Raw genomic sequence first — 21,534 nt, forward strand, 5'->3', positions numbered from 1 at the left:
TCTACATTTTCTATATATCACAGACATTTGAATTGATACAATTGAAATTAAATCATTGTCACTTTCACTCATCATACATATATTGTCATATGAATCTTATAGGTTATGTGTCCACTTTTCATAAAATTGAACATAGCTATATATTTGAGACCCTAGTGCAATGGCCTAACTCCCTTTACAATTATAATTCGAGATTTCTCCACTCTACGAGTCTCTGCACTTCAATTGTATATTATGTTTTTTTTATCTCGTTAGTTCATAGAAATTATTTTCATAGTGTTGTATCTCCACTATTTCACATGTACTTTTGCTGTTAATTAACAGTTCTCAAAATTATCTTAGTATATTATTAAATGGCTTGCATGGTTTACACTCAACCCATGAGCCATTCTTAGCAAATCAAGCAGTACATAATTAGGAATTACAAAGTTAAAAACATCCATGGTCTATCTCCAATGGAAATATGAGGATAAATTTCAAAAACTACATTGTTTGTAATGAAATGTTCTATTCCCCAAAACGTGGATGCTTTATTTGTCTAATTTGCTTGTCTATTAAAAAAAACAATCGAATTACTCTTCATGTACGTTAATTCTATTCCTATAAAACTTTGTATGTCTCGGTCAAATATTTAGGGTTATGAGCTATTAAACTTTAGTTTAAATTTTTACCACTATTACCAAATTGGAAATACATCATTATAAGATTCACACGACGATATCATTTGTATTGCTGTTTTGTGACACTGATAGGTGATTATAATTCAGTCAATCATTTTTATCACACACGTCTTCAAATAAACAGTCCTAATGCAAATTAAACATAGCTCTTCCCGATCAGTTGAAATGAAATTGATAATATGCAGGAGTAATTGCACTCAAGACACATGATATAGATACTTCTATATTTTATGAAACACATTGAATGAGTATTGTCCCACGGTTTTTATGTTGAAGCAACTTATTGTTTACTTAATTTATACAGATATTTTAAGAGTCCAGGATTTGTGATCAGACTTATTTTTATTTAAATAATACATTCGTTCACAATATATGTCCAATGAAGTTGTTCAGATCCACATACTCTTGTACATTGTGTTTTTTATTCAAGGTGTAAGTTATAACTAATTTAGATACAGATAAGTTTGAAGATGATAGCAACTACCTGTTCGAAAATCAGGTACGACCTTTGAATAAAACATTGATTTTTGATACATGAAAATGCATAAGAGTATTTTGATTTCATGTACTTGTATTTCATACCTGCGAATTGTCTATATGTTAAATTTCGACATGCCTCAAATGCATTGATAAGGATCATATTTGACTCAAAAATTGGCAATCTGAATGTATAAGCAAGCTAATAACAATTTTCAAAATCCACATAATATCCTTTTTTACAATTTAGTACCAAGAGCTGTCATAAGTAAAAGAAAGCTTTTTATCGGGAATATTTCGCTACTTCTAATAGTATGCATTTTATTATAAAAGGCACAAGAAAACATAAACGTTGTAAATAATAATACTAGTAAGCTGGACTTGTAACATTGAACATATCAAACCCAACAAAGTCAGTGTTACGCTATTGCCTCTTTGTTTGTCGCTCCATTTGTCCGTCTAAAACGGTGTCTTTACATATTACTCAGCTTCTATAATAAATAGGGATGTCAACGAGTATTGAATATATAAACGAAACTCAACTCGACTAATCGGTTTGCTTCCGTCTTTTAAAAAAAATAATTTTATTTTGTATAAATTTGTTTATATTTTAAGGATGTTTTGAGAATTTGTTTATTTTATGCTGCTCTTTTTTTAAGCTCTGATACATTTTTTTATTCACTGATCGAAGCTGATATGATAAGGATTGATACTTATGAAAATATAGGGCCCAACACATTTGTTTTTTCTGGTTTGAAGTCAAAAACCTTGTTTTTGTACTTGTCTTTAGTGATACCTTAGTTTGGGTATTTAAGGTTGTTAAAAGGTGAGTAAGCAGGTAATCAATACAATTTTCATCTATGAATATACAATGTATAATGGTCAAATCTTTAAACGATTCAGTACAGAGTGGGGTTTCAGTTCCTAAGTCAATTTTAAATTGCAGTTAATTCAGTACTCTTCAGACAATTGCCTTGCACTCAATTCAGTTCTATTAAGTAGCTTTTCAGAAAATTAAGTATGTTGTTGAAGTGAACAGGTAACTTGCAACAAACTGAAAATGATTTAACAATTTATTGCTAGGTCATTTAAGAGATATTAATATCTAAATTTCCGTTTGATATCTAAATTGGTTTACTAGTGAAGGTGTTAACTTTCCCTTCTTTTTCATAATAACTTTTCTGTGTTAATTTAAAAATAACACAGATCACCTCGTGTTTATTTTTTTTTCAATTTTAGAAAAAAATATGTAAACAATTTATGATGCTTAATGTAGATTATATGGCATTGCATTAATCTAAAGATTAGTGATAAAAAATTCTCACATAAGATTAATATTTCTAAGATCAAGGTGGGCAACAATTTTTTTGTTAGACTGACTATGGTTTGTGTTCCAATGATAACATACATATCTATAGAAAAACTATGGCTTCAGTAAATAGAATACTATCAAAGCCATAATCAGCTATGATATTTGTTTCCAATGGGTTAGGTATGTGTCATGGTCTTTGTTAGCAATATTGAGAATCGTATTATTAATTAAAGAAAAGATTTGTATCATTAACTAACCTTTAAAATATTGTTAGTTTGGGTCGTTGGCAACTGTACCTATCTTTAATTAGTCAGCATATTTTACAAAAAAATAATCTGCCTGTTTCTAGAAAGTTCAACATCAAATTCAGTAAAACAATAAATAATTTATCTGATTCGTCCACGACTGGAACTGAAGTTATTCTTAAATTTATCACCCCTCCCCCCCTCCACAAACACACACACACTGTTTCCTGCGTCTCTATTTTCTCAAAATTACTTCTCTGTGGATATCTGTAAGCTGTGGAGCACGTGTTCAATTTTAATTTATAGTTTCATGTAATATGCTTAAATGATTTATGTCTGGTTTTTATTCTAAATCAGAAATTTTCTCTACTCTGGATACACATCTTCCTTATGCATCCTTTTATTTCATATGATGTAATAAAACCATTGATTGCTAGATATGTAAGGAACTGGCATATGAATTGGTCTTGAAAAGCTGGATCTTTAAATTATACTAATCAGAGTCGACCCAAAAGGTTAAAAAGGATCATCCATGATCTGCCAGTCAAAATAATGCATACAAGTGGCGCTCGTTTTGATTTATGGGATGTATAAATACAGATCTGTAACTGCAGAGCTCGATTTGTTTACCATGATTGTTGCTTTACCAGTCCGTGAGTGAACCCGAACTATCTTATCGCAGTGTTAAGTGTCAGTTGATTTGTGCCAGAGCTTCCTGGTTCAATCCCAAACTGTTACAGAGGAAACTGTTTAAAGGAAACTATTCGCTACTTCATGTTGTAAACATCATAACCGGCCGGAATAAGAATAGTGAACCCGCGAGTAGAATTACACACTATGGCCACGCCTAGAACACCTCGCAACAACTCTTTGAGGTGTCTGGAAGTAGCTTGTTGCAAGGAAAAATTTCAGATTCTATCCTTAATACCGTGAATTTCTAATGGCATTCGAAAATCCCGTACTTCAGTACGGTTGGCCTTGTTTGAAGAACCTACCCATGTCATGCGTGTGAAGTATTGTTAATTTTTTATCGTCACGAACATTTGTAAAATATTTGCAACTGGACGTTAAGCAACCAACACCTAATCAGTTTTAATCTTTTTTATGTATTAATGTTATGGGATGATGTTACTATTTGCAGTTCAAGCAAGGCGTCACGTCGCTTGACTTAACAGAGAAAAACATTTATTATGTCTATTACTTGATTAATTGCAAGCTACTGGGCGAGACTTTTTAATTAGAACACTTCTATCTGTAGACAGGTATTATGGGACAAATTCATCAATGAAGTGTCCAGTTAAGGTCATTGATCCGGTTAGAATATGTTAACACTATAATTATGTATAATCGCAAATTAATTAGCAAGACACAGTCGTTGATTTTCTTGTTAAACGGAATTTAAAAACATATCAAAAGTTGTCACATTTTAAAATTGTGGAAATATGAAAGTATAACTAAATCAACGGCAGTTGCAACATTTGATTATGCTTATGTCATTATTCTATAACGTTTTTATTTTCGTTTTATATATTGGTACATTAAGGTACTAACCATAATTGAAGAATGTTGCCTTTAAATTTAAATTGTAATCTAATAAAAAATTAAAACTATGACGGTTTGATTGAATAGGTATTTATTTCATATTGCAAATCATTGTATGCGGCTGTGTAGTAGTCATGCATCCAAGATTTGAAACTGTTAAGATAACACATAGTTTATTACTATCTTCGATGGATTTGCATGTTTTAACATAGACAAAACTCGAGCTTTGTCTATATGTTAAAACTTGAAAATCAATCGATTGGTGACATGTTTGATTTTAAAGGCGGTAAATTAAATGAATGGTTACAATTATTTAGCAAACTATAATATCTTTTACAAGACCAATACCGGGTCTGAACATGCGTCAAACATTTAAACTTCACTGGACACTTCATTGATGAATTTGTCCCATAATACCTGTTTACAGATAGAAGTGCTCTAATTAAAAAGTCCCGCCCAGTAGCTTGCAATAAATCAAGTAATATACATAATTAATGTTTTTCTCTGTTTAGTCAAGCGACGTGACGCCTTGCTTGAACTGCAAACAAAAGGGAAGTAGCTTCAAGACAGACATATTTTAAAAGTATTAACACTATTACACAACATTAAGAAGTTTGACACAAAATATAAAATTATTGGCTTTCAGAGAATCCAAGAAAAGTCTAATGAACGTTTTCCCTGTACAATGATTGTTGTAAAATTTCCGATTTCGCCATTAGCGTCGTTGACAACGATGGCTATGTGTTTGTTGAAAAACAGTATTTCGTTTTTTGCATGTCTTTCGAATACATTTGTATGTTAATCTGCAAGTTTTATAATACGTTTGGAAAATCGGAAGTAGCATGTAAGCAACATAATTGTTATAAATACATGTATTTAAATAGGACCTTTTAACGATTCAGTAACAAATGGCCTGTTGAAGCTATTTACATTTTATTATAATTATTGAAATTACATTTTCAATTTTGTTGATGATATTTAATCTGCATAAGCCTACTGTTTGGTTTTTCAAAGATTAGAAACAAACATTTAAACTATTGTTATCGCTAAATATAGGATTATATGCCATGGCATAACACTAAAACATAAGGGTACAATAAATAAAATGCAATGAAAACAATAATCATATATAATATGATATTTGCTGCCTGTAATAAAGGTATGTTTGCGTGATCTTTCAGAGAAGACATTTCTTCAGACATAATGATTAGAATCATGATATTAACAAAAGAACATATTTGTATCATTAACTACAGTAAAGTTCCAAATATTGTTTGTTTGGTCGTTGGCAACTGTACCTATTTAAAACTAGGTGACATGTTTTCCAAATTGTCATTACTGTTTCCAAAAGTTCGATGGTTGGCAACTAGATCAAAGTTTTTTTTTCCTACAATTTGTAATGCCTAACTCCTCCGTCTTTCATTTTTTTTTTTTTAAATGACTTATTCTTCACACTCTTATTTGTTCAAAAATAGGTACAAGTAGTATCGCTACATGCATTTTAAACGATTCTGCATATTTGTTACTATAGTATTGTATTTTGTCGAATGTGACTTGCTTCAGTAAACAGGCAACAAACAATACGAACAGCAATTGATCATAATTATATAGCACGCAATAATAATTTTTACAAGAACAATACCGGTTCTTATTCTGCGTCAAAGATTTGAAACTATCGGCCAAAAGGTAGTGGGTACAAGACTGATGTGAAACGTGCAACACTTAACATCTCAAAATGATCAAGATCCACACCAGATATCAAATTAATTGCTTCCAGAGAAGCCAAGAAAAGTTTGACCAACATTTTCTTTGTACAATGGAGCTTCACAATTTCAAACTATTGACAAACTGGAAGTAGCTTCACGGGCGATAGAATATTTCTTACATGCTACACTTTAACATTATCAAGCTGCAGATCTGATATAAAATCATTTCTTTGTATAAAAGCTTAAAACAGGTTTACGAAAGTTGTCTGCCTTTCAAATGGACGTTCGGACAGCACGACAGACAGCGTGGTTGGTTACTGGACCTGTTTTATCCTTTGAATGCGTTGGCAACGCAGGTAAAAGTAACGTCTGATTACTTTTCTTTTGGAAATTAGTATCCGGAGCTGCCTCGTGGTAAAACTTCTATGTGATTGTTCAAAGAGATAACTTCGGTTTCTGAATGTCTTTAGAAATATACTAATCTGGCTTTTGTGATTAGATTAAAGTATGAGAGGTAGCATGTACGCAGCATAATTTTATAAATACATGTATCGGATTCGAATGTTTTAAACGAATTGTTAAGAGTGGTCTCTTTCAGATTATCACATTTTCTTTTAAATTAATTACTTTTTTATTTTTGTTTTCATTATATCTAATTTAGGAAATATAATCATAGTACTAATCACCTGCATTTTTGTTCTTCCAATGTAAGAATAAAAGGTTTAAACAATTATCTAAATATAGATTATCTGACATAGCATTTAACAAAATATTAAAAACTAAAATATGGGTAAAGTAAATGAAATACAACCAAAGCGATAATCAGCTATGATATTTGCTTCCAGCAGAAAAGTTATATTTGCGTGACCTTTCAAGGAAGACATTTCTTTAGACAGAATGATTAGAATTATATTATAAACAAAAGAAATAGTTGTTTCATTAAATACCGTTTTAAGCATTGATTGTTAAATCGTTAGCAACTGTACCTATTTAAAATCGAACGGACGGAATGTCAGACCGAGTGATTACTAGACCTGCCGTCGAATTGTGGCAGTTGGCAAGCAGTACAAATTATGTATGCTATACTTTTATTTAGAATTTATTATCCAGTGCTGTCTCAAGTAAAGTGTCTACGTGCTTGCTCGAAGCAAGAACCTCTTTTTGCATGTCTTTGGGTATATCTTTAGCTATGTCTTTAATAATTAGATTAGACAAATTAGGAGACAGAATGTAAGAAACATATTTTTTTTTATAAATACATGTACTAGAATCAAAGCTTTAAATAAATCAGTAAAGAATGGTCTGCTTCAGATTATTCAATTTTAATTTAAATAAATGAGGTAACTTGTTTAATTGTTTCTTTATATTTTATCTGCGTAATATAAGCATACCAAAAATCCCCTACTATTTGGTTTTTCCAATTTCAGAATATAATGTTTAAACAATTGTCATTGCTAAATATAGTATAGTATAAATATGTATTGGTACAGTTTTAAAAAATAAAACCTAAGCAATAATTATTCAGCTATGATATTTGCTTTCAGTAGGATAGGTATGTTTGCGTGATCTTTCAAGAAAGACATTTCTTTTGACAAAAGAAAATACTTGTATCTTAAAGTACATGTGTACCGTTCAGAATTTTGTTTGTTTGGTCGTTGGCAACTGTACTTATTTAAAATTAGTTGACACATTTTTCAGAATCATCGGACCTGTTTTCAGGAAGTTCAGCAGACTAGATAGATTTTATTTTCTAAAATGTGTTTGTCCCTACTCTTTCGTCTCTGTTTTTAAAAATGACTCTTATTTGTTCAAAAATATGTACAAATAGTATCGTTAAATGCATTCTAAACAATTTAGTTTATTTGTTTCTATAGTATAGTTTATTGATGTGCTTTTAATGGACAGGTCATTTGTTATTGATATTTATATATGGGTCGTTTTCAATTTCCGTTCATATTTTAGATATAAACTGGGAAAATATTTTTATCAAATCAATTCAATTTTAAATTTTCAAATGAACTCTTAATAATTTATATGAACATAATCTAAAATATGCAGTTTTAATGAAAACAGAAATTACGGAATTTGTCAACTACATAACGATAGCATTTATATTGATATCTCAATGTTAAGTATTAATAAATGATGACCTTTTCCATAAGTATAATAAGATAAATTTATTTTTTTCTAATTACTTCAGTTGTTACAGTGTTCAACGTACGATTTTGACTTTTGCTTTTTGTCACCTACATAACAATATTGTCAACTACATAACAAAAATATCCACTACATAACAAAATTAGGCCAATTGTTATGTAGTTGACCGTTATGTAGTGGACATATTCACACTTTGGGGCATTTTTTAATACCACTGATACTTCAATATCACAAATACTGTGCTTTTTTCTATAAAACACAGAACATTGATTATAATGATATAGATACGGAAGTGATGTTCCATTGTTATCTTGAAAAAAAATCCCGATACCAAGTGGACAAGTTAAAAACTACTGGGCTACCTTTACTTCCTTAAATGCCAATAATTGTTGATACCATTTACAGAGTTATCTTTTAATGCTTCCATTACTATTATGATATGTAGAGTTAGTGCTGAGGCACTTTCTAGATAAAAAAAGTGGTGTCAGAATTTATATCATAGCAAGCAAAAACGTTTTCGTTATGTAGTTGACAAAATATCAAGTACACTATAAAACATTAAGATAAATCTGAAACCATAGCCAACTACTATTTAAAACCTTTAATTATAATATCAATCTACATTGTATTTTCTATCTTAAAACAGAAAATTGTAAGATTTGGTTAAATATAAAGATGTCTATTTTGATAGGATGTTTGGCATTTTTGGAGTTGGGACTTGCAGTTTGGGGTCATTTTAGAGCTTTGAGCACGATTTTCAGGAAAATCACCGAACCTATGCCTTATTTTTCTTCTGCAAGTAGTAGAACTTACGTTGCACTATGCAGGACACCAAAATTCAAATGATGATAAAGCCGTATTTTCCTCACAGGCCAGTCGTACAAGAATATGGACGGATTTTGAAAATGACCCATATAACTAATTGTTCGTCAATTTGAAATTGTATTTCCCCTATACACGAATGAACCCTATATATCTTTTATTATATATATGATATTATCAAATGGCAAAATCCTAGGTACTTTCTTCATATCATTTGCACCAGGGGACTTTGACCCTTTTGATGAAATTACTTCCATTAGTTGTAGATTAAAAATATAAATTATATAAAATTTGCGGATGTTCCAGTCTTGTCCCCTCTTGGATCTAAAACTAATGTGTTTTTGAAAACTTCCTTTGGCGGATATTACCAAATATGTTGTGCAAATCTAAGGTATAATGCAAAAACAATGACTATTTACTATTGAAATCATCATGTTTTAAAGAATTTCGCTGAAAACTCGACCGCAGATGAGATAGAAGAGTATAACCTAAAAATGCCAACTGCAAGGTGTTCCTTATATGCGGGAAAATCATGAACAATCTCTGAACTTGTGTAACTGTAACTTTATTTCTATTTTGAATCTTGTTTTTTTACGATTTTTAGTTATTTTATATAGCAATTATACTACAGTTGCGCTTTAAAGTTTTCAAAGTAGACAATGTTCATTTGAATACGAACCGAAGGCAAGAAATATGTACAATTCACCTATATGCGACTAAGGAATTAGCATATTTGCATTTTTATTTTAGGGCATGTACAATCCTATTGCAATGGCTGTCGTCATGATGAGGCAATATTGCCGCTATGCAAATTAAAAAAGTTCCCCAAATTTTGCCATTTGTGAAATATTTGTTCCAAGATGAGAAAAGAACTAGCAAGAATTTTATTCATGATTTTTGTTTTAATTCTTTACATAATACTTCTGTTTTAAACATACATTCATTTGCTTGGTATATATATGTATATAAGTACGTCTGAACCAGTGACGACTCTACAACAGATTTTATCCATCGGATCACCAGCAGTGAAGGTGATACAAGGCTGAAAATACATTCTGTATATATAATGCGTTTATATATATATAAGTTCTAACAAATTTAAATAAAAAGAAATAAGTTAATATAAAGCTGAAATTATTTTATATTATTAAGGATTTTGATATTAAAATACTATTAAGTTTTTATAACTTCACTCTTATGGATAAGAAATACTGTAAATCGTATCGAATGTAATTCTTAGGTCAAATAATATTGGTAAACTCATCAGGCCCTCAAATCGCCCTCTTAAATTCCCAAAAGCACCAGGTAAAATGAACCATTCATTAGATTTGGGTAAACCTAAATACGACAAGCTTGATAAGCAATCATGCATGCAGATCACTATGCATACAATGTATGAGAATCAATGCTAACATTAACACGTTCAGATATTGATAAATATAAAACAATTGTCCATTTTTTTAAAAGCCTGAAACATTTTACGTCCCAAAACACCATTTATCAGGTAGTAAAATTCTAACCATACTAGTCAGTACTTAGATCTGTCTCTTTTAAAAGCTTTGTCAATTAACGTTGTAAACGTCTTTCCCTCCAATAGGTTATAATGACCGTCTATGTAAGGGTAAATGAACTCAATATAGATACTGCTATATCGGATAACACATTGCTTATTATCATCGTCCCACTGTGGTGTCCCATTGAATTAAACAATTGTTATCTCAATCCATAAAGATATTTTAAGAGTCCAGGATTCATAATAAGACTAAATTATTGACAATAATGCATTCGGCACAAGATATATCCAAGGGAGTTTTTCAGACCCTTATATTCTTGTACATTGTGTTTTTTACAATATTGTACAATCTATTTAACCTGTTAGAATCAACTTATATGGATAAAGCTAGATTTCAAGACGATAGCAACTACATGTACGAAAATCGATAAGATTTCTTTTTCTTTGACTAAAACATGGCTTTTTGATACATTTAGAACATGTAGTATAATCATACATTGTATCGAATTATAAATTTTATTTGTACAAGGCTTACAAACAGGTAGAAAGCGACGCTTTGTTCTGACGTTCTGACGTTATAATACATTTGTATTTCTTCATATACTGCAAATCCTAAAATTGTTCAAAATGAAATATTTAGGGGAAAAACCATCATTGTTTAATTTGGAACGAACCACGTAAAAATTCCGCGAACCTGTTGTCTTAATAACGCCATAAATAAAACTCTACGGAAACGCATTGTCAACGTCATAAACATATGTAAATGGAAGTTTTTTATCAAGAATATTTGCACATAAAGTGTGCATTTTTGGTAATCAAATGCACAAGAAAACATAAACATTGTAAATAATAATAAGCTTGAACTGTCACATTTTAAATTGTATACCCAACTTAAAGAACAAGTGGTATACTGTAATCACCTTGTTTGTGAGCTCGTTTGTTCGTCTTAAACTTTTGTTACATATTACTCAGCTTCTGTATTAAGAAGAGATGTCAACGAGTATTGAATACTTAAATGACTGTACTCGACAAATCGGTATTCTGCTGAAAAACATTGTCCCCTTCTTTTCATAAAATCATTGTCTTGCGCATAAATTTGCTAAAATTTTGTAGATATTATTAGATTTAAATGATTTTTAGTTGATTTTTATTTTACACTCTGATATTTAATTTTCATCTCTTCATTTCACTGATCAAGGTTACTAGGTGAGGGTGCTCATAAGAATGTAGTAAAAATCCATGAGTCCATCATATTGTCTAGGTGTTTGTTCAAAAGCAGAACATCGTTTTAGTAAGATTTTATTTAGTATATATTAATTAGTATCTGTTAGTGAGTAAATACGAAGGTAGCATGTAGGCAACACAATTATCATGAACACACGTATCAGAAACGATTCTTTAAACAGGTCAAGACCACAAACGTTCTGAAGTTATAATACATTTGTATAGTAAATTCCCAAATTCCTTGAACATAAATTGATCAAACGAGACAACGAATCACAATGCTTCGTGGGCGACTACGGGTTTTCTTTTTGTTGAAAAGTTTCATTATGTATTGTATTTCGGAATTTCATATTTGATTCTGTTCTCGATATAATTTACTACATGTAGTCAATAAAGAGTAATATACAATTTGCATGCTTAGATTTAAAAAAAAAATTTTTTATCTGCTTTAGCATTCGACAATTTTTTCGTCTTGTAAAAGTAGTAAAGAACAGGTTTTGTCTATTGGTATGCACTGTACCCGTGCATTCATTTCATATGAAATTAAATAACGAAGGGCTCATTATCCAGTAAAACTCTTTTGAACTCTTCAGATCAGCTCAAATATTTTAAAGGAATGAGTAACATGATAAAAAGAAGAGAAACCGTGTTTGTGGTGTTTGGCCTTTTTCAAAACAAAGTTATATATACAGGACTCGAACAAACAACAATTGAGGATGACTGAAAGTATATTATCATAAACTAATTAAACAATTACAGAGACAATAAGTATTTACTGTACAACAATGGTACTGCAATGTTTAGTGCATGTCGTAATACTAGATAACATTTTCTGATAATTTCTGAGGTTGTGCAGCACCTTGCTTTAAGGTTTGGGACAATGGCATTTCATTACGTTTAATTGACATCTGCGGTGACGGAAATAGGTTTAATACAAAAAAATAAAGATTTGTCGGACGGGTGCATTTTACGAATATTCGACATTATTCTGTCCCTATTTTACGAATAAAACGAAATGTTCAAGAGCCTCCTCCCGTTTGCAAAGTCTGAATGCAAGTACAACTAGTTATTTTTTAGGATTTTTGGTTGCTGTCTCGATAACGAATGACTTGTGTAATTAATAAAATACAATATTGCTATGGTTCAAGTATTTTCAACACATTTTTGTTAGGACAGAAGCATTTTCCGTTAATCTGACCATAGAATTAAAACTGTATCTCATGGGTTGTAAATCTAATCACACAACAAGAAAGATGGAACATTTTTCCTGCAATCAGCTGTGAAAAATTGCATTGTATGTCATTAAAAAACACCTGTTCAAGCAAATTTTAAACACGTAGTAGTCCGTCATGCATTGCAACTCATTCAACTGATTGGTCAAAGACCCTCAACTGGTGAAACTAAAAAAGGATTATGTTAACAAACAATTATGCTGGCGGGAACATAAATCTAGTGTGCTAAATTAAGCAAGTATACCCGACCTATTGACCGGTTCAGTAAAGAGAGGTCTCTTTCATTAAGTAATAATAAAACTATGGGTACTGTAAATAAAAATACTATCAAAGCGATAATCAGCTATGATATTTGTTTCGGGTGGGATAGTACGATTTCGTGATCTTTTAAGCAATGATGAGAATCAAGTTATTTATAAAAGAAAAGATTTGTATCATTAACTGACGTTTCCAGTATTGTTTGTGTGACCAAGTATTGTGTGTTGGCGTTTTAAAATTAGGCATCATATTTAACAAAATCTACCGTCCTGTTTCTAAAACGTCAAATTAAGGAAAAAAAACAAATTATCTGTTTCTTCAACGCCTGTAGGTTGGAGGTTTTTTGTAATACAAAAATAAGGAGATGTATTAAGATTGCCAATGATACAACTTTCCAACAGAGTTCAAATGAAATTTAAGCACATATAGACTACCGTACGGCCTTCAACAATAAGACAATAACTTTATAGCTTCGTCGGCTATAAAAGGCCCCGACATGAAAAATGTACAACAATTCAGACGAGAACCCTAACGGTTTAATGTATTACTAAAGAAGTTACGAAAAATACATATGACATACATGAACCAACGGGAATCACTGAACTACAATCTCCAGACATAGGAAAGTCACATTAAAAAGATGCTTGTGAGCGCTCATTCCTCCCCGAACCTGGAACAATGGTGAAACAGCACAGCATTGGTAAAACTGGAAAAATTAGTTGCAATTGGCCCAAATCAAAAGATCGGCACTTGGAGCAAAAACAAGTTACATAAAACAATAGACACAAAGTGCAGTTACTGAACTTTAGTTAAAAGACAATTACAACTAATTTATAAATCATGTTCTCTTAGACTAGAGTATCAAACTAAATTTATTATGCCCTCCTCTTTCATCTCTCTATTTTTGAAATTGTTTTGTCATGGACAAGACATTTGTAAGTTGTGAAACGTTTGTTTCGTCCAACCGTATATACAGTTTAGTGTTATATGCTTAACTAACTGTCTGTTTTGTTTCTTAACTTGAGATTTTCTTTCCCCTTTATATAAACGTACCTAATGAATTCTTTCACTTTATATGATGTAATGAAATATTGAAACTGCAGTTTTAAACGTAGAGCATGTAAATTTATTAATTACACTGCTACAATATATATATATATGAAAAGAACGTGTACAAGTCCTTTTACAAATCATAATATTTCAACAAATACCCATAATTGAAAATTCTTTATCAGACCCGTTCCCTTAAGGAATGACCTGGGAATATAAATATGGTCACTTTTGATCTACCGCCGACCTGCAGTATAAAGCTTGCCAACGGGGGCGTGCGTTTGGTTGTGTGGGATGTATAAATATACAGTGACGTACGGTCAGAAATGTGACGTAAAATCCGAAGCCTCGTGTAGGAAAGTTTACGACGCTCTATGTACGATAAGACTACTTGTAAAGATCTTTTAAGCGGTCCGTGGGTGGCCTCATCCAATATACACTTACTCTCTGGCAAGAGTCCAAATTTCCAGCCCGTCATCCCTTTCAACCTCTATTACAGGATCTACCTATTGTATTTTATTGTTAATTGTACTCGATAACATACATGAAATATTTGCCACTGAGCGTTTAGCAAACAACAATAAATCATTAATCAGGAACGACAAAAAGGGTTAAATGTGGTCATCCAGCAGTTACTCCATTATCTTAAGAGTGTGGAACCAGGTGGCTTTGTGCCAGAGCTCCTGTGTTCGACCCGACTAGTAAAGTAATTATTTTTGAAGAAAACTATAGAATTGTGGACAAATGAGAAGGTGCGATATGGTCACCTCTTTGGTCTCTTGATTCGAAATTTATCTTGCAAAACTTTAGATTTTCACTGATCGTTATTCTGTCAGACATCAGTAGTAATATATTTAATCTTACTTTACAGATAGACCTTCGCACTTTCTTGTTTATGGAAAAACTACTAAATATATATCATATTGATACATTAAAGGAATATGTTATAGCACAAATTGTAATTCAGAAGGATCCAGAATTCTCATTGTACAAACTCGAATTTTCAAAATCTATTTTTAAAAATTTGGATATATAGATTTGTACTAGGAGGACTCTGGATTGTACTAAATTTCTAGTATGGACCAGGATATTACAAAAAAACAACAATAAGTAAGTATGATTATGCATTCTTCTGGTTTTATTATTTTTACTGGTGCATTTGATAAGTAGAAATAAACAAAATAAATGATAATATAATCCACTTTTTATATGTTATTTCAAACAAAATATGGTAAAACAAATAAACTTTCGGGAAATTCTTTTTTATGCAAATAGTATTTACTAATATTTTTATTATGATATTTTGATAACCAAACAATGTTGACTTTGAAACACGAAAAGAGTTCTGACAGGGAAATAGTTTTTTTGGTAAATTAACAAAATTGTCTTCTGAATATAAACTTATGATTATGGTGCTGTGATAATTAGTTAAAATTGAAAGACTATTGGAAAAAGGCTCTGCTGTAAAATTAATTATTGGATAATGATCACCGGATAACCCAATTTCTACCAAATTTATAATTGTAATTCCGATTTGTACTTCCTATTGAATTCCAATTTGTACTGTAACCAACACATAGCTAGATCTTCCTATTGGCAGTAAGATAGTGGAAACAGCTTTTTCAAAAAGGTTGTTTGCCAGCAATGTTTTAAACAGGTCCGTAAATCTTAATATAAATAATCCAAAATGTGTGACCAAGACTATTGCTCACTTTAAAACTAAATTATACATGTTATATATGTAAACGAGCTGTTTTTCATTGTATCTATCCAAGCGTTAGCATTCTAGTCACAATAATCTGTATTTTCAGCTTGGTATGAATATGAATTTTAGTTCTGACAAATTTACAGATCCAAACAAAAGTATAGATGTGTAAATTATTTTATATTATTCAGGCAATTTTAAATTATCTTCACTAAAATTTTACGACTTGACTCCAATTCATATGTAGTATGTCGTGTCAAAGTTTAATTCTAAAGTCAATTTCATTGAATGGCGTTTTAAAATGAGATTCGATTGATTCTAAAACCCACCCATAAGTTCTAAAAATAAAGCACCTGCTAAAATGAACTATTCATAAAAATAAGTTATAATAGACAAGCCTGATAATTATATATTTATTCAAATAACTATGCAAATGAGAATCGCCGCTATCATTTCTTTGACAGGTACATTTGTGAACGTTTTGATAGTAAAAATAAAGAAAAACAATATCATATTGTAAATTTAACGCTTTTAAATTATAAAGGAAAATTATTTCATCAATATTATGATGCTGTGATGTTTAGTTAAGATTGAAAGACTTTTGGAAAAAGTATCTGCTGTAAAATTAACTTCGATAATAATCACCGATTAACCCATTTTCTACTTAATTTCTAATTTGAATTCCGATTTGTACTTCCTATTGAATTCCAGTTTGTACTGTAACCAACACATAGCTAGATCTTCCTATTGGCGGTAAGATAGTGGAAACAGCTTTTTCAAAAAGATTGTTTGCCAGAAACTATTTAAACAGGTCAATAAATCTTGATACTAGGTTTAAATAATCCAAAATGTTTGACCAAGGCTATTGCTCATATCAAAAATTACTAAATTATATATGCTACCACATCTTCTTATTTATATATATGTAAACGAGCTGTTTTTCATTGTATCTATCCAAGCGTTAGCATTCTTCGTCACAATATTCTGTATTTTTAGCTTGGTATGAATATGAATTTTAGTTCTGACAAATTTACAAATCCAAACAAAAATATGAAGATAAAAATAATTTTATATTATTCAGGCAATTTTAAATTATCTTCTCTAAAATTTTACAACTTGACTCCTATTGGTATGTAGTATGTCGTGTCAAAGTGTAATTCTAAAGTCAATTTCATTGAATAGCGTTTTAAAAGAAGATTCGATTGATCCTCATACCTGTCCATAATTTCTGAAATATAAAGCAACTGCTTAAATGAACTATTCATAAAAATAAGGTATAATAGACAAGCTTGATAATTATATATTTATTCAGATAACTATGCAAATGAGAATCACCGATATCATTTCTTTGACAGGTACCTTTTTTGACGTATTAATAGTAAAAAAAAAGAACAACAATGTCACATTGTTAATTTAAAGCATTTAAATTATAAAGAAAAACTATTTCATCAAAGTATTATTAATATATATAAAACTATTTAAATGAACTTAAAAAAGTTCTAATTATAACTTATAAGTGTACATATCATTACTTACCATTTTTGTAAAACTGCGGTCTAAAAATATCTTTGTAACCCAAAAGCAGTAGAAAATACTTTTTAAGGGAATGTAATTATTTTTTGGCTGCTATTTAGTTAATGCGCATGCGTATTTGTCAAGAACACAAGTCAGTTTTAATATAGTTAAAAGGCAACCTGGTATATCAAAGATCATAAACTAAAGATAAAACGTTTGATAAAAACAAAAAAGCGATACAAACACCAGAATTCAATTTTGCTTACTGGTCAAAATCATGTGTATTCACTGATTTTAATTTTTCCTTACAGTTTCAATTATTAAGGAACATTGTTTACTAATATACATTAGCGTTTTTTTTTTTTGTATTTAGGTGGGGGTCGGGGGAGGGGGGGAGGAGGGTATCTTGTATTTGTTTTATTTATAAGCAATTTCTTAACAAAGAATGGGATGTTCCGAATCCTGGTCCTGTGAAATGTTCCATTCTTCTCACTGGTCAAAGGCATGTGTATTCACTGATTTAAATTTTTCCTTAAAGTATAATTATAAATGAAGATTGTTTGCTAATATACAGTGACGTTTTTGTAAAAGGGGGGTTTAATCTTGTATTTGTTTTATTTGTAAGCAATTTCTTAACAAGCAAAGAATGGGATGTTATTTTCTTTTATTTGGGTACTGTTTACATAATTGAAAGGTAAAAATAAAGAAAAATTGACAGGTATAAATAAGGAGAAGTTGACAGGTAAAAATTAAGAAAAATTGAAAAGTATAAAAAGGAGAAGTTGAGAGGTTTAATTAAGGAGAAGTTGGGTCAGGATCAAAGACATTATTTTCCTTTGGAGTACAAATCAAGATAAATGTATTCTATTCATAAATAAATGAACACTTATACCCTAAAGGGATTGATGAAATAAGCGCAGAACAACTACCACAAATGCAAGACTATACATTTAACAGGACCATACATTGAAAACATAAACACATGTATTAGATATAGTCTTTTCATATCTGAGTGGCGTCAGCCACGGAGGTATGAGAGAATTTATATCTACTTTACAAAGAACTGATACTATTGATAAATGATAACACTTGTATGTAAAATTCTGACAATATTAATACTTATATTGAAGTGTTATAATTTATCAGCAAAAAAATCAGGATTTGATAATTAAACCCGAAAAAGACAAGATAGTACAGCAATTCATATTGCCATACAAAAGCTGTTTTAAGTTACATGTATCAATTTGTTGACAGCAAAACAAGTTGCTCTTTTCAAAATAGAGAAACGATTTGATAATTATTCATTACTGCTATGTCTCATATCTTCGTGGCTTACGCATCTGATATATGAGAAGACTTATTTAATACTTATGCAGGTGTTGAGACCACACTCCTAAATGTCAATGATGACGTGTTAACGAATCTAATGACAAGCAGCATAAATGTACGCGATAACAATATTAATGGTCATTTAAAATTTGCACGATGACAAAATTAATGGCAATTTAGTTTTTTAAGAAAACTGTGTTGATCCCGGTTAGATAATGTAAATATCCTTTATCGTATCTGTGTTGAAATTAAATTATATGAAAATAAAATTTGCAAATGCACTACGTCCGAAATGTTTTTTTTTTTTCTTCTAGATTTACCGTCATCAAGAACACTCCAACCCAATATTTGAAAGTCAGGGATGTATATATACCTGTATACGTAAGGAGCATGATAAATACAAAGTATACGGTACTCAAAAACTGAATTCAGTTGCTATATCAAAGAAGAAAAAGCAGCTTTGTGACCAAAAGTAGCTTAAAGAGAATAATCGAATTCATGTCAGGCCAATTTTGCCTTAGGGAGATGGAATTTAATAAAATTATTTTTAAAAATTATTTTAGTACCGAAGTAATGACTACTGAACTGATGATACCCCCGCGGGTAACAGTCCACCAGCAAACGACCAAGTGTTTGAAAATGAAAAAATAGATGATTGCAATAAAGATTCTAGGGTATAATCTCGGTAGAGGTTTATTTTTCTATCAATGTGAAAATTATATTGTTTGCATAGCTGGGTCATTTTCAAAATATGTCAAATTTTTAAATTGCAAAATTGAATTCAAGTTACTTATTCAAACAACCCTCTTCATAAGCAAACCAAAACAAACAGTACTTATGGAACAACATATAAAAAGACGTAATCTTGATAATTTCACACAAGAATATATTGAAACATTTTTTGATAGGTGGTGCAATATTTTGTCTCTCCTATAGCCATGTTCATGAGAAAATTTCGGGTTATTTAGAAAATATTTCGATAAAATTTTAAGCTTGTTTTTCATAGCCAATAAGATGGTTTTCAAGAATAAAAACATCTATATATTTTCATTTTGTGTAATGATAGATTATTTGTCAATGTTCCATGTTGAACTGAAAAATACCTCTAAAGATTGGTTTTCAAAGGTTATAAAAAAAAACACCAGCAACGCAAGTCTAAGATTGTAATTCAAAATGATCAGCATTTTTTTTCTCTTTCTAATAAACTTAACATCAAGTAATTTCCTCGCATGTTGGTTTACTTTGTCTTTTTTTTTGTAACAGCAATGTACATTAACGACATATCACCATATTAATGTCTATCCTGTAACCCTTTTTTTTGTATATCCTGTTACCGATAGCAGTATTGCATGTGTATATGCAAAATTGAGACGATTAAGACGTTGTAACCTTTAAATGAGTACAAACAACCAAACATTTCATGGTGTGTAAAACTATATGTAATTATATACTTTTTAAAGACGTGTCTGTCAAATATTGTCTATCCTATTACTGTAACCATAGTAACCATAGTAACAGGATAGACAATTTTTTTTCATTTATGAATGCTGTTGTGAAATAAATACTCCCTTTGATGAAGTGATAATGTTTTTCTGTTGTGATTTTGGTTGCCAGCACGTAATTTCACTTTTTAAAAGTATAATATTGGTATAATTAATAAATATGTTGGTAACAGCACAGACATAACAAAAGGGTACCCACTAATTTTTGTCACTAAATGTTTTGAATTTTTTTTTTCTCTACACTGTTATGCAAGAAATGTGTTAACTTTTTAGGATTAAATGTGCTTTTTGAAATCATCACTGAATAATTCCATATTCATAGGGAGAAACGGTTGATTTAATAGCGGTAACAGGATAGACATGCATTTCATGTACGCCGATTGAAATCAGTTTGTAGAAAAAATGTTACATAAAATAATAAAGAAGCTGTGATTTTTCGTTAGATTTATTATTAACATTCTAAAATAGTTCCTTTTGCAGATATCAAGGCAATCAGAAAATTAGAAAAAAAAAATTGAAATCGGTTACCCTGACATTGTACGCACATAAATTACGCAAAAATCTGACTTAAATATATTTTAATCTTATCAAAATAAATCTAAGTCGTGTTTATTATTGATGTTCCGACTCATAAATCCTACAAACTTTTATTAAAACACAACTGCATTTTCCTTTTAAAATATTTTTTTTAGTATAGGTGTACTGAAAATTCGAAATTGTTTTTAAATGACCAAGCTGTTTAATTTGGGACACAATAAGAAAATTTCAAGGTTACAAATAAGACACGCCTTCAAGTTAATGTGAAAATAACCGTTAAAGCGGTGAATAAACAAGAATGGCTGATTGACGTTAATTAGGTAAATCGGTTAAGAAAAATAGGTAGTCAAATTGTAAATTATAATATGATAGTCCAGGGCCATACAATATTTAGATAATCTAAATAACAATAGAAATGTTAAGTTTGACTTTATTTGATTTAAATAACACAACTTGTTTTGTTTCCGTCTTGTTGATCTTCGTGAATGATGGACAGGTTGACCATTGATTCATTCAGTCAAAATAGCCACGAGTTCTCGAAAAGATCAAGTTCGAAGGTCGTTGTACATGTACAAAAATAATATGAATGTATGCGAACAATAAACGATACAATTTTGGGTTATTATTCAAACGATCAGCTGTGAAAATTGCATTGTATGTCATTAAAAAACACGTGGTCAAGGCAAATTTTAAACACGTAGTAGTTCGTCATGCATTACAACTCATTG

At 30.5% G+C, this 21,534-nt stretch overlaps 1 protein-coding gene across 1 annotated transcript in view; it reads right to left on the bottom strand.

Moving 5' to 3' along the window:
* The window catches only part of LOC127709107 (adhesion G protein-coupled receptor E2-like), a 90,317-nt gene extending 72,809 nt beyond the window's left edge, over positions 1–17,508 (bottom strand). The window contains exon 1 of the mRNA XM_052214461.1: positions 17,460–17,508. Coding sequence (XP_052070421.1) covers positions 17,460–17,462 — 3 coding nt within the window. The 5' untranslated portion in view covers positions 17,463–17,508. The remainder of the gene's footprint in view (positions 1–17,459) is intronic.
* Positions 17,509–21,534: the final 4,026 nt, after the last annotated feature.

The sequence above is a fragment of the Mytilus californianus genome, unplaced genomic scaffold (genome assembly GCF_021869535.1).
Source record: "Mytilus californianus isolate M0D057914Y unplaced genomic scaffold, xbMytCali1.0.p SCAF_7, whole genome shotgun sequence".
Lineage (NCBI taxonomy): Eukaryota > Metazoa > Mollusca > Bivalvia > Mytilida > Mytilidae > Mytilus > Mytilus californianus.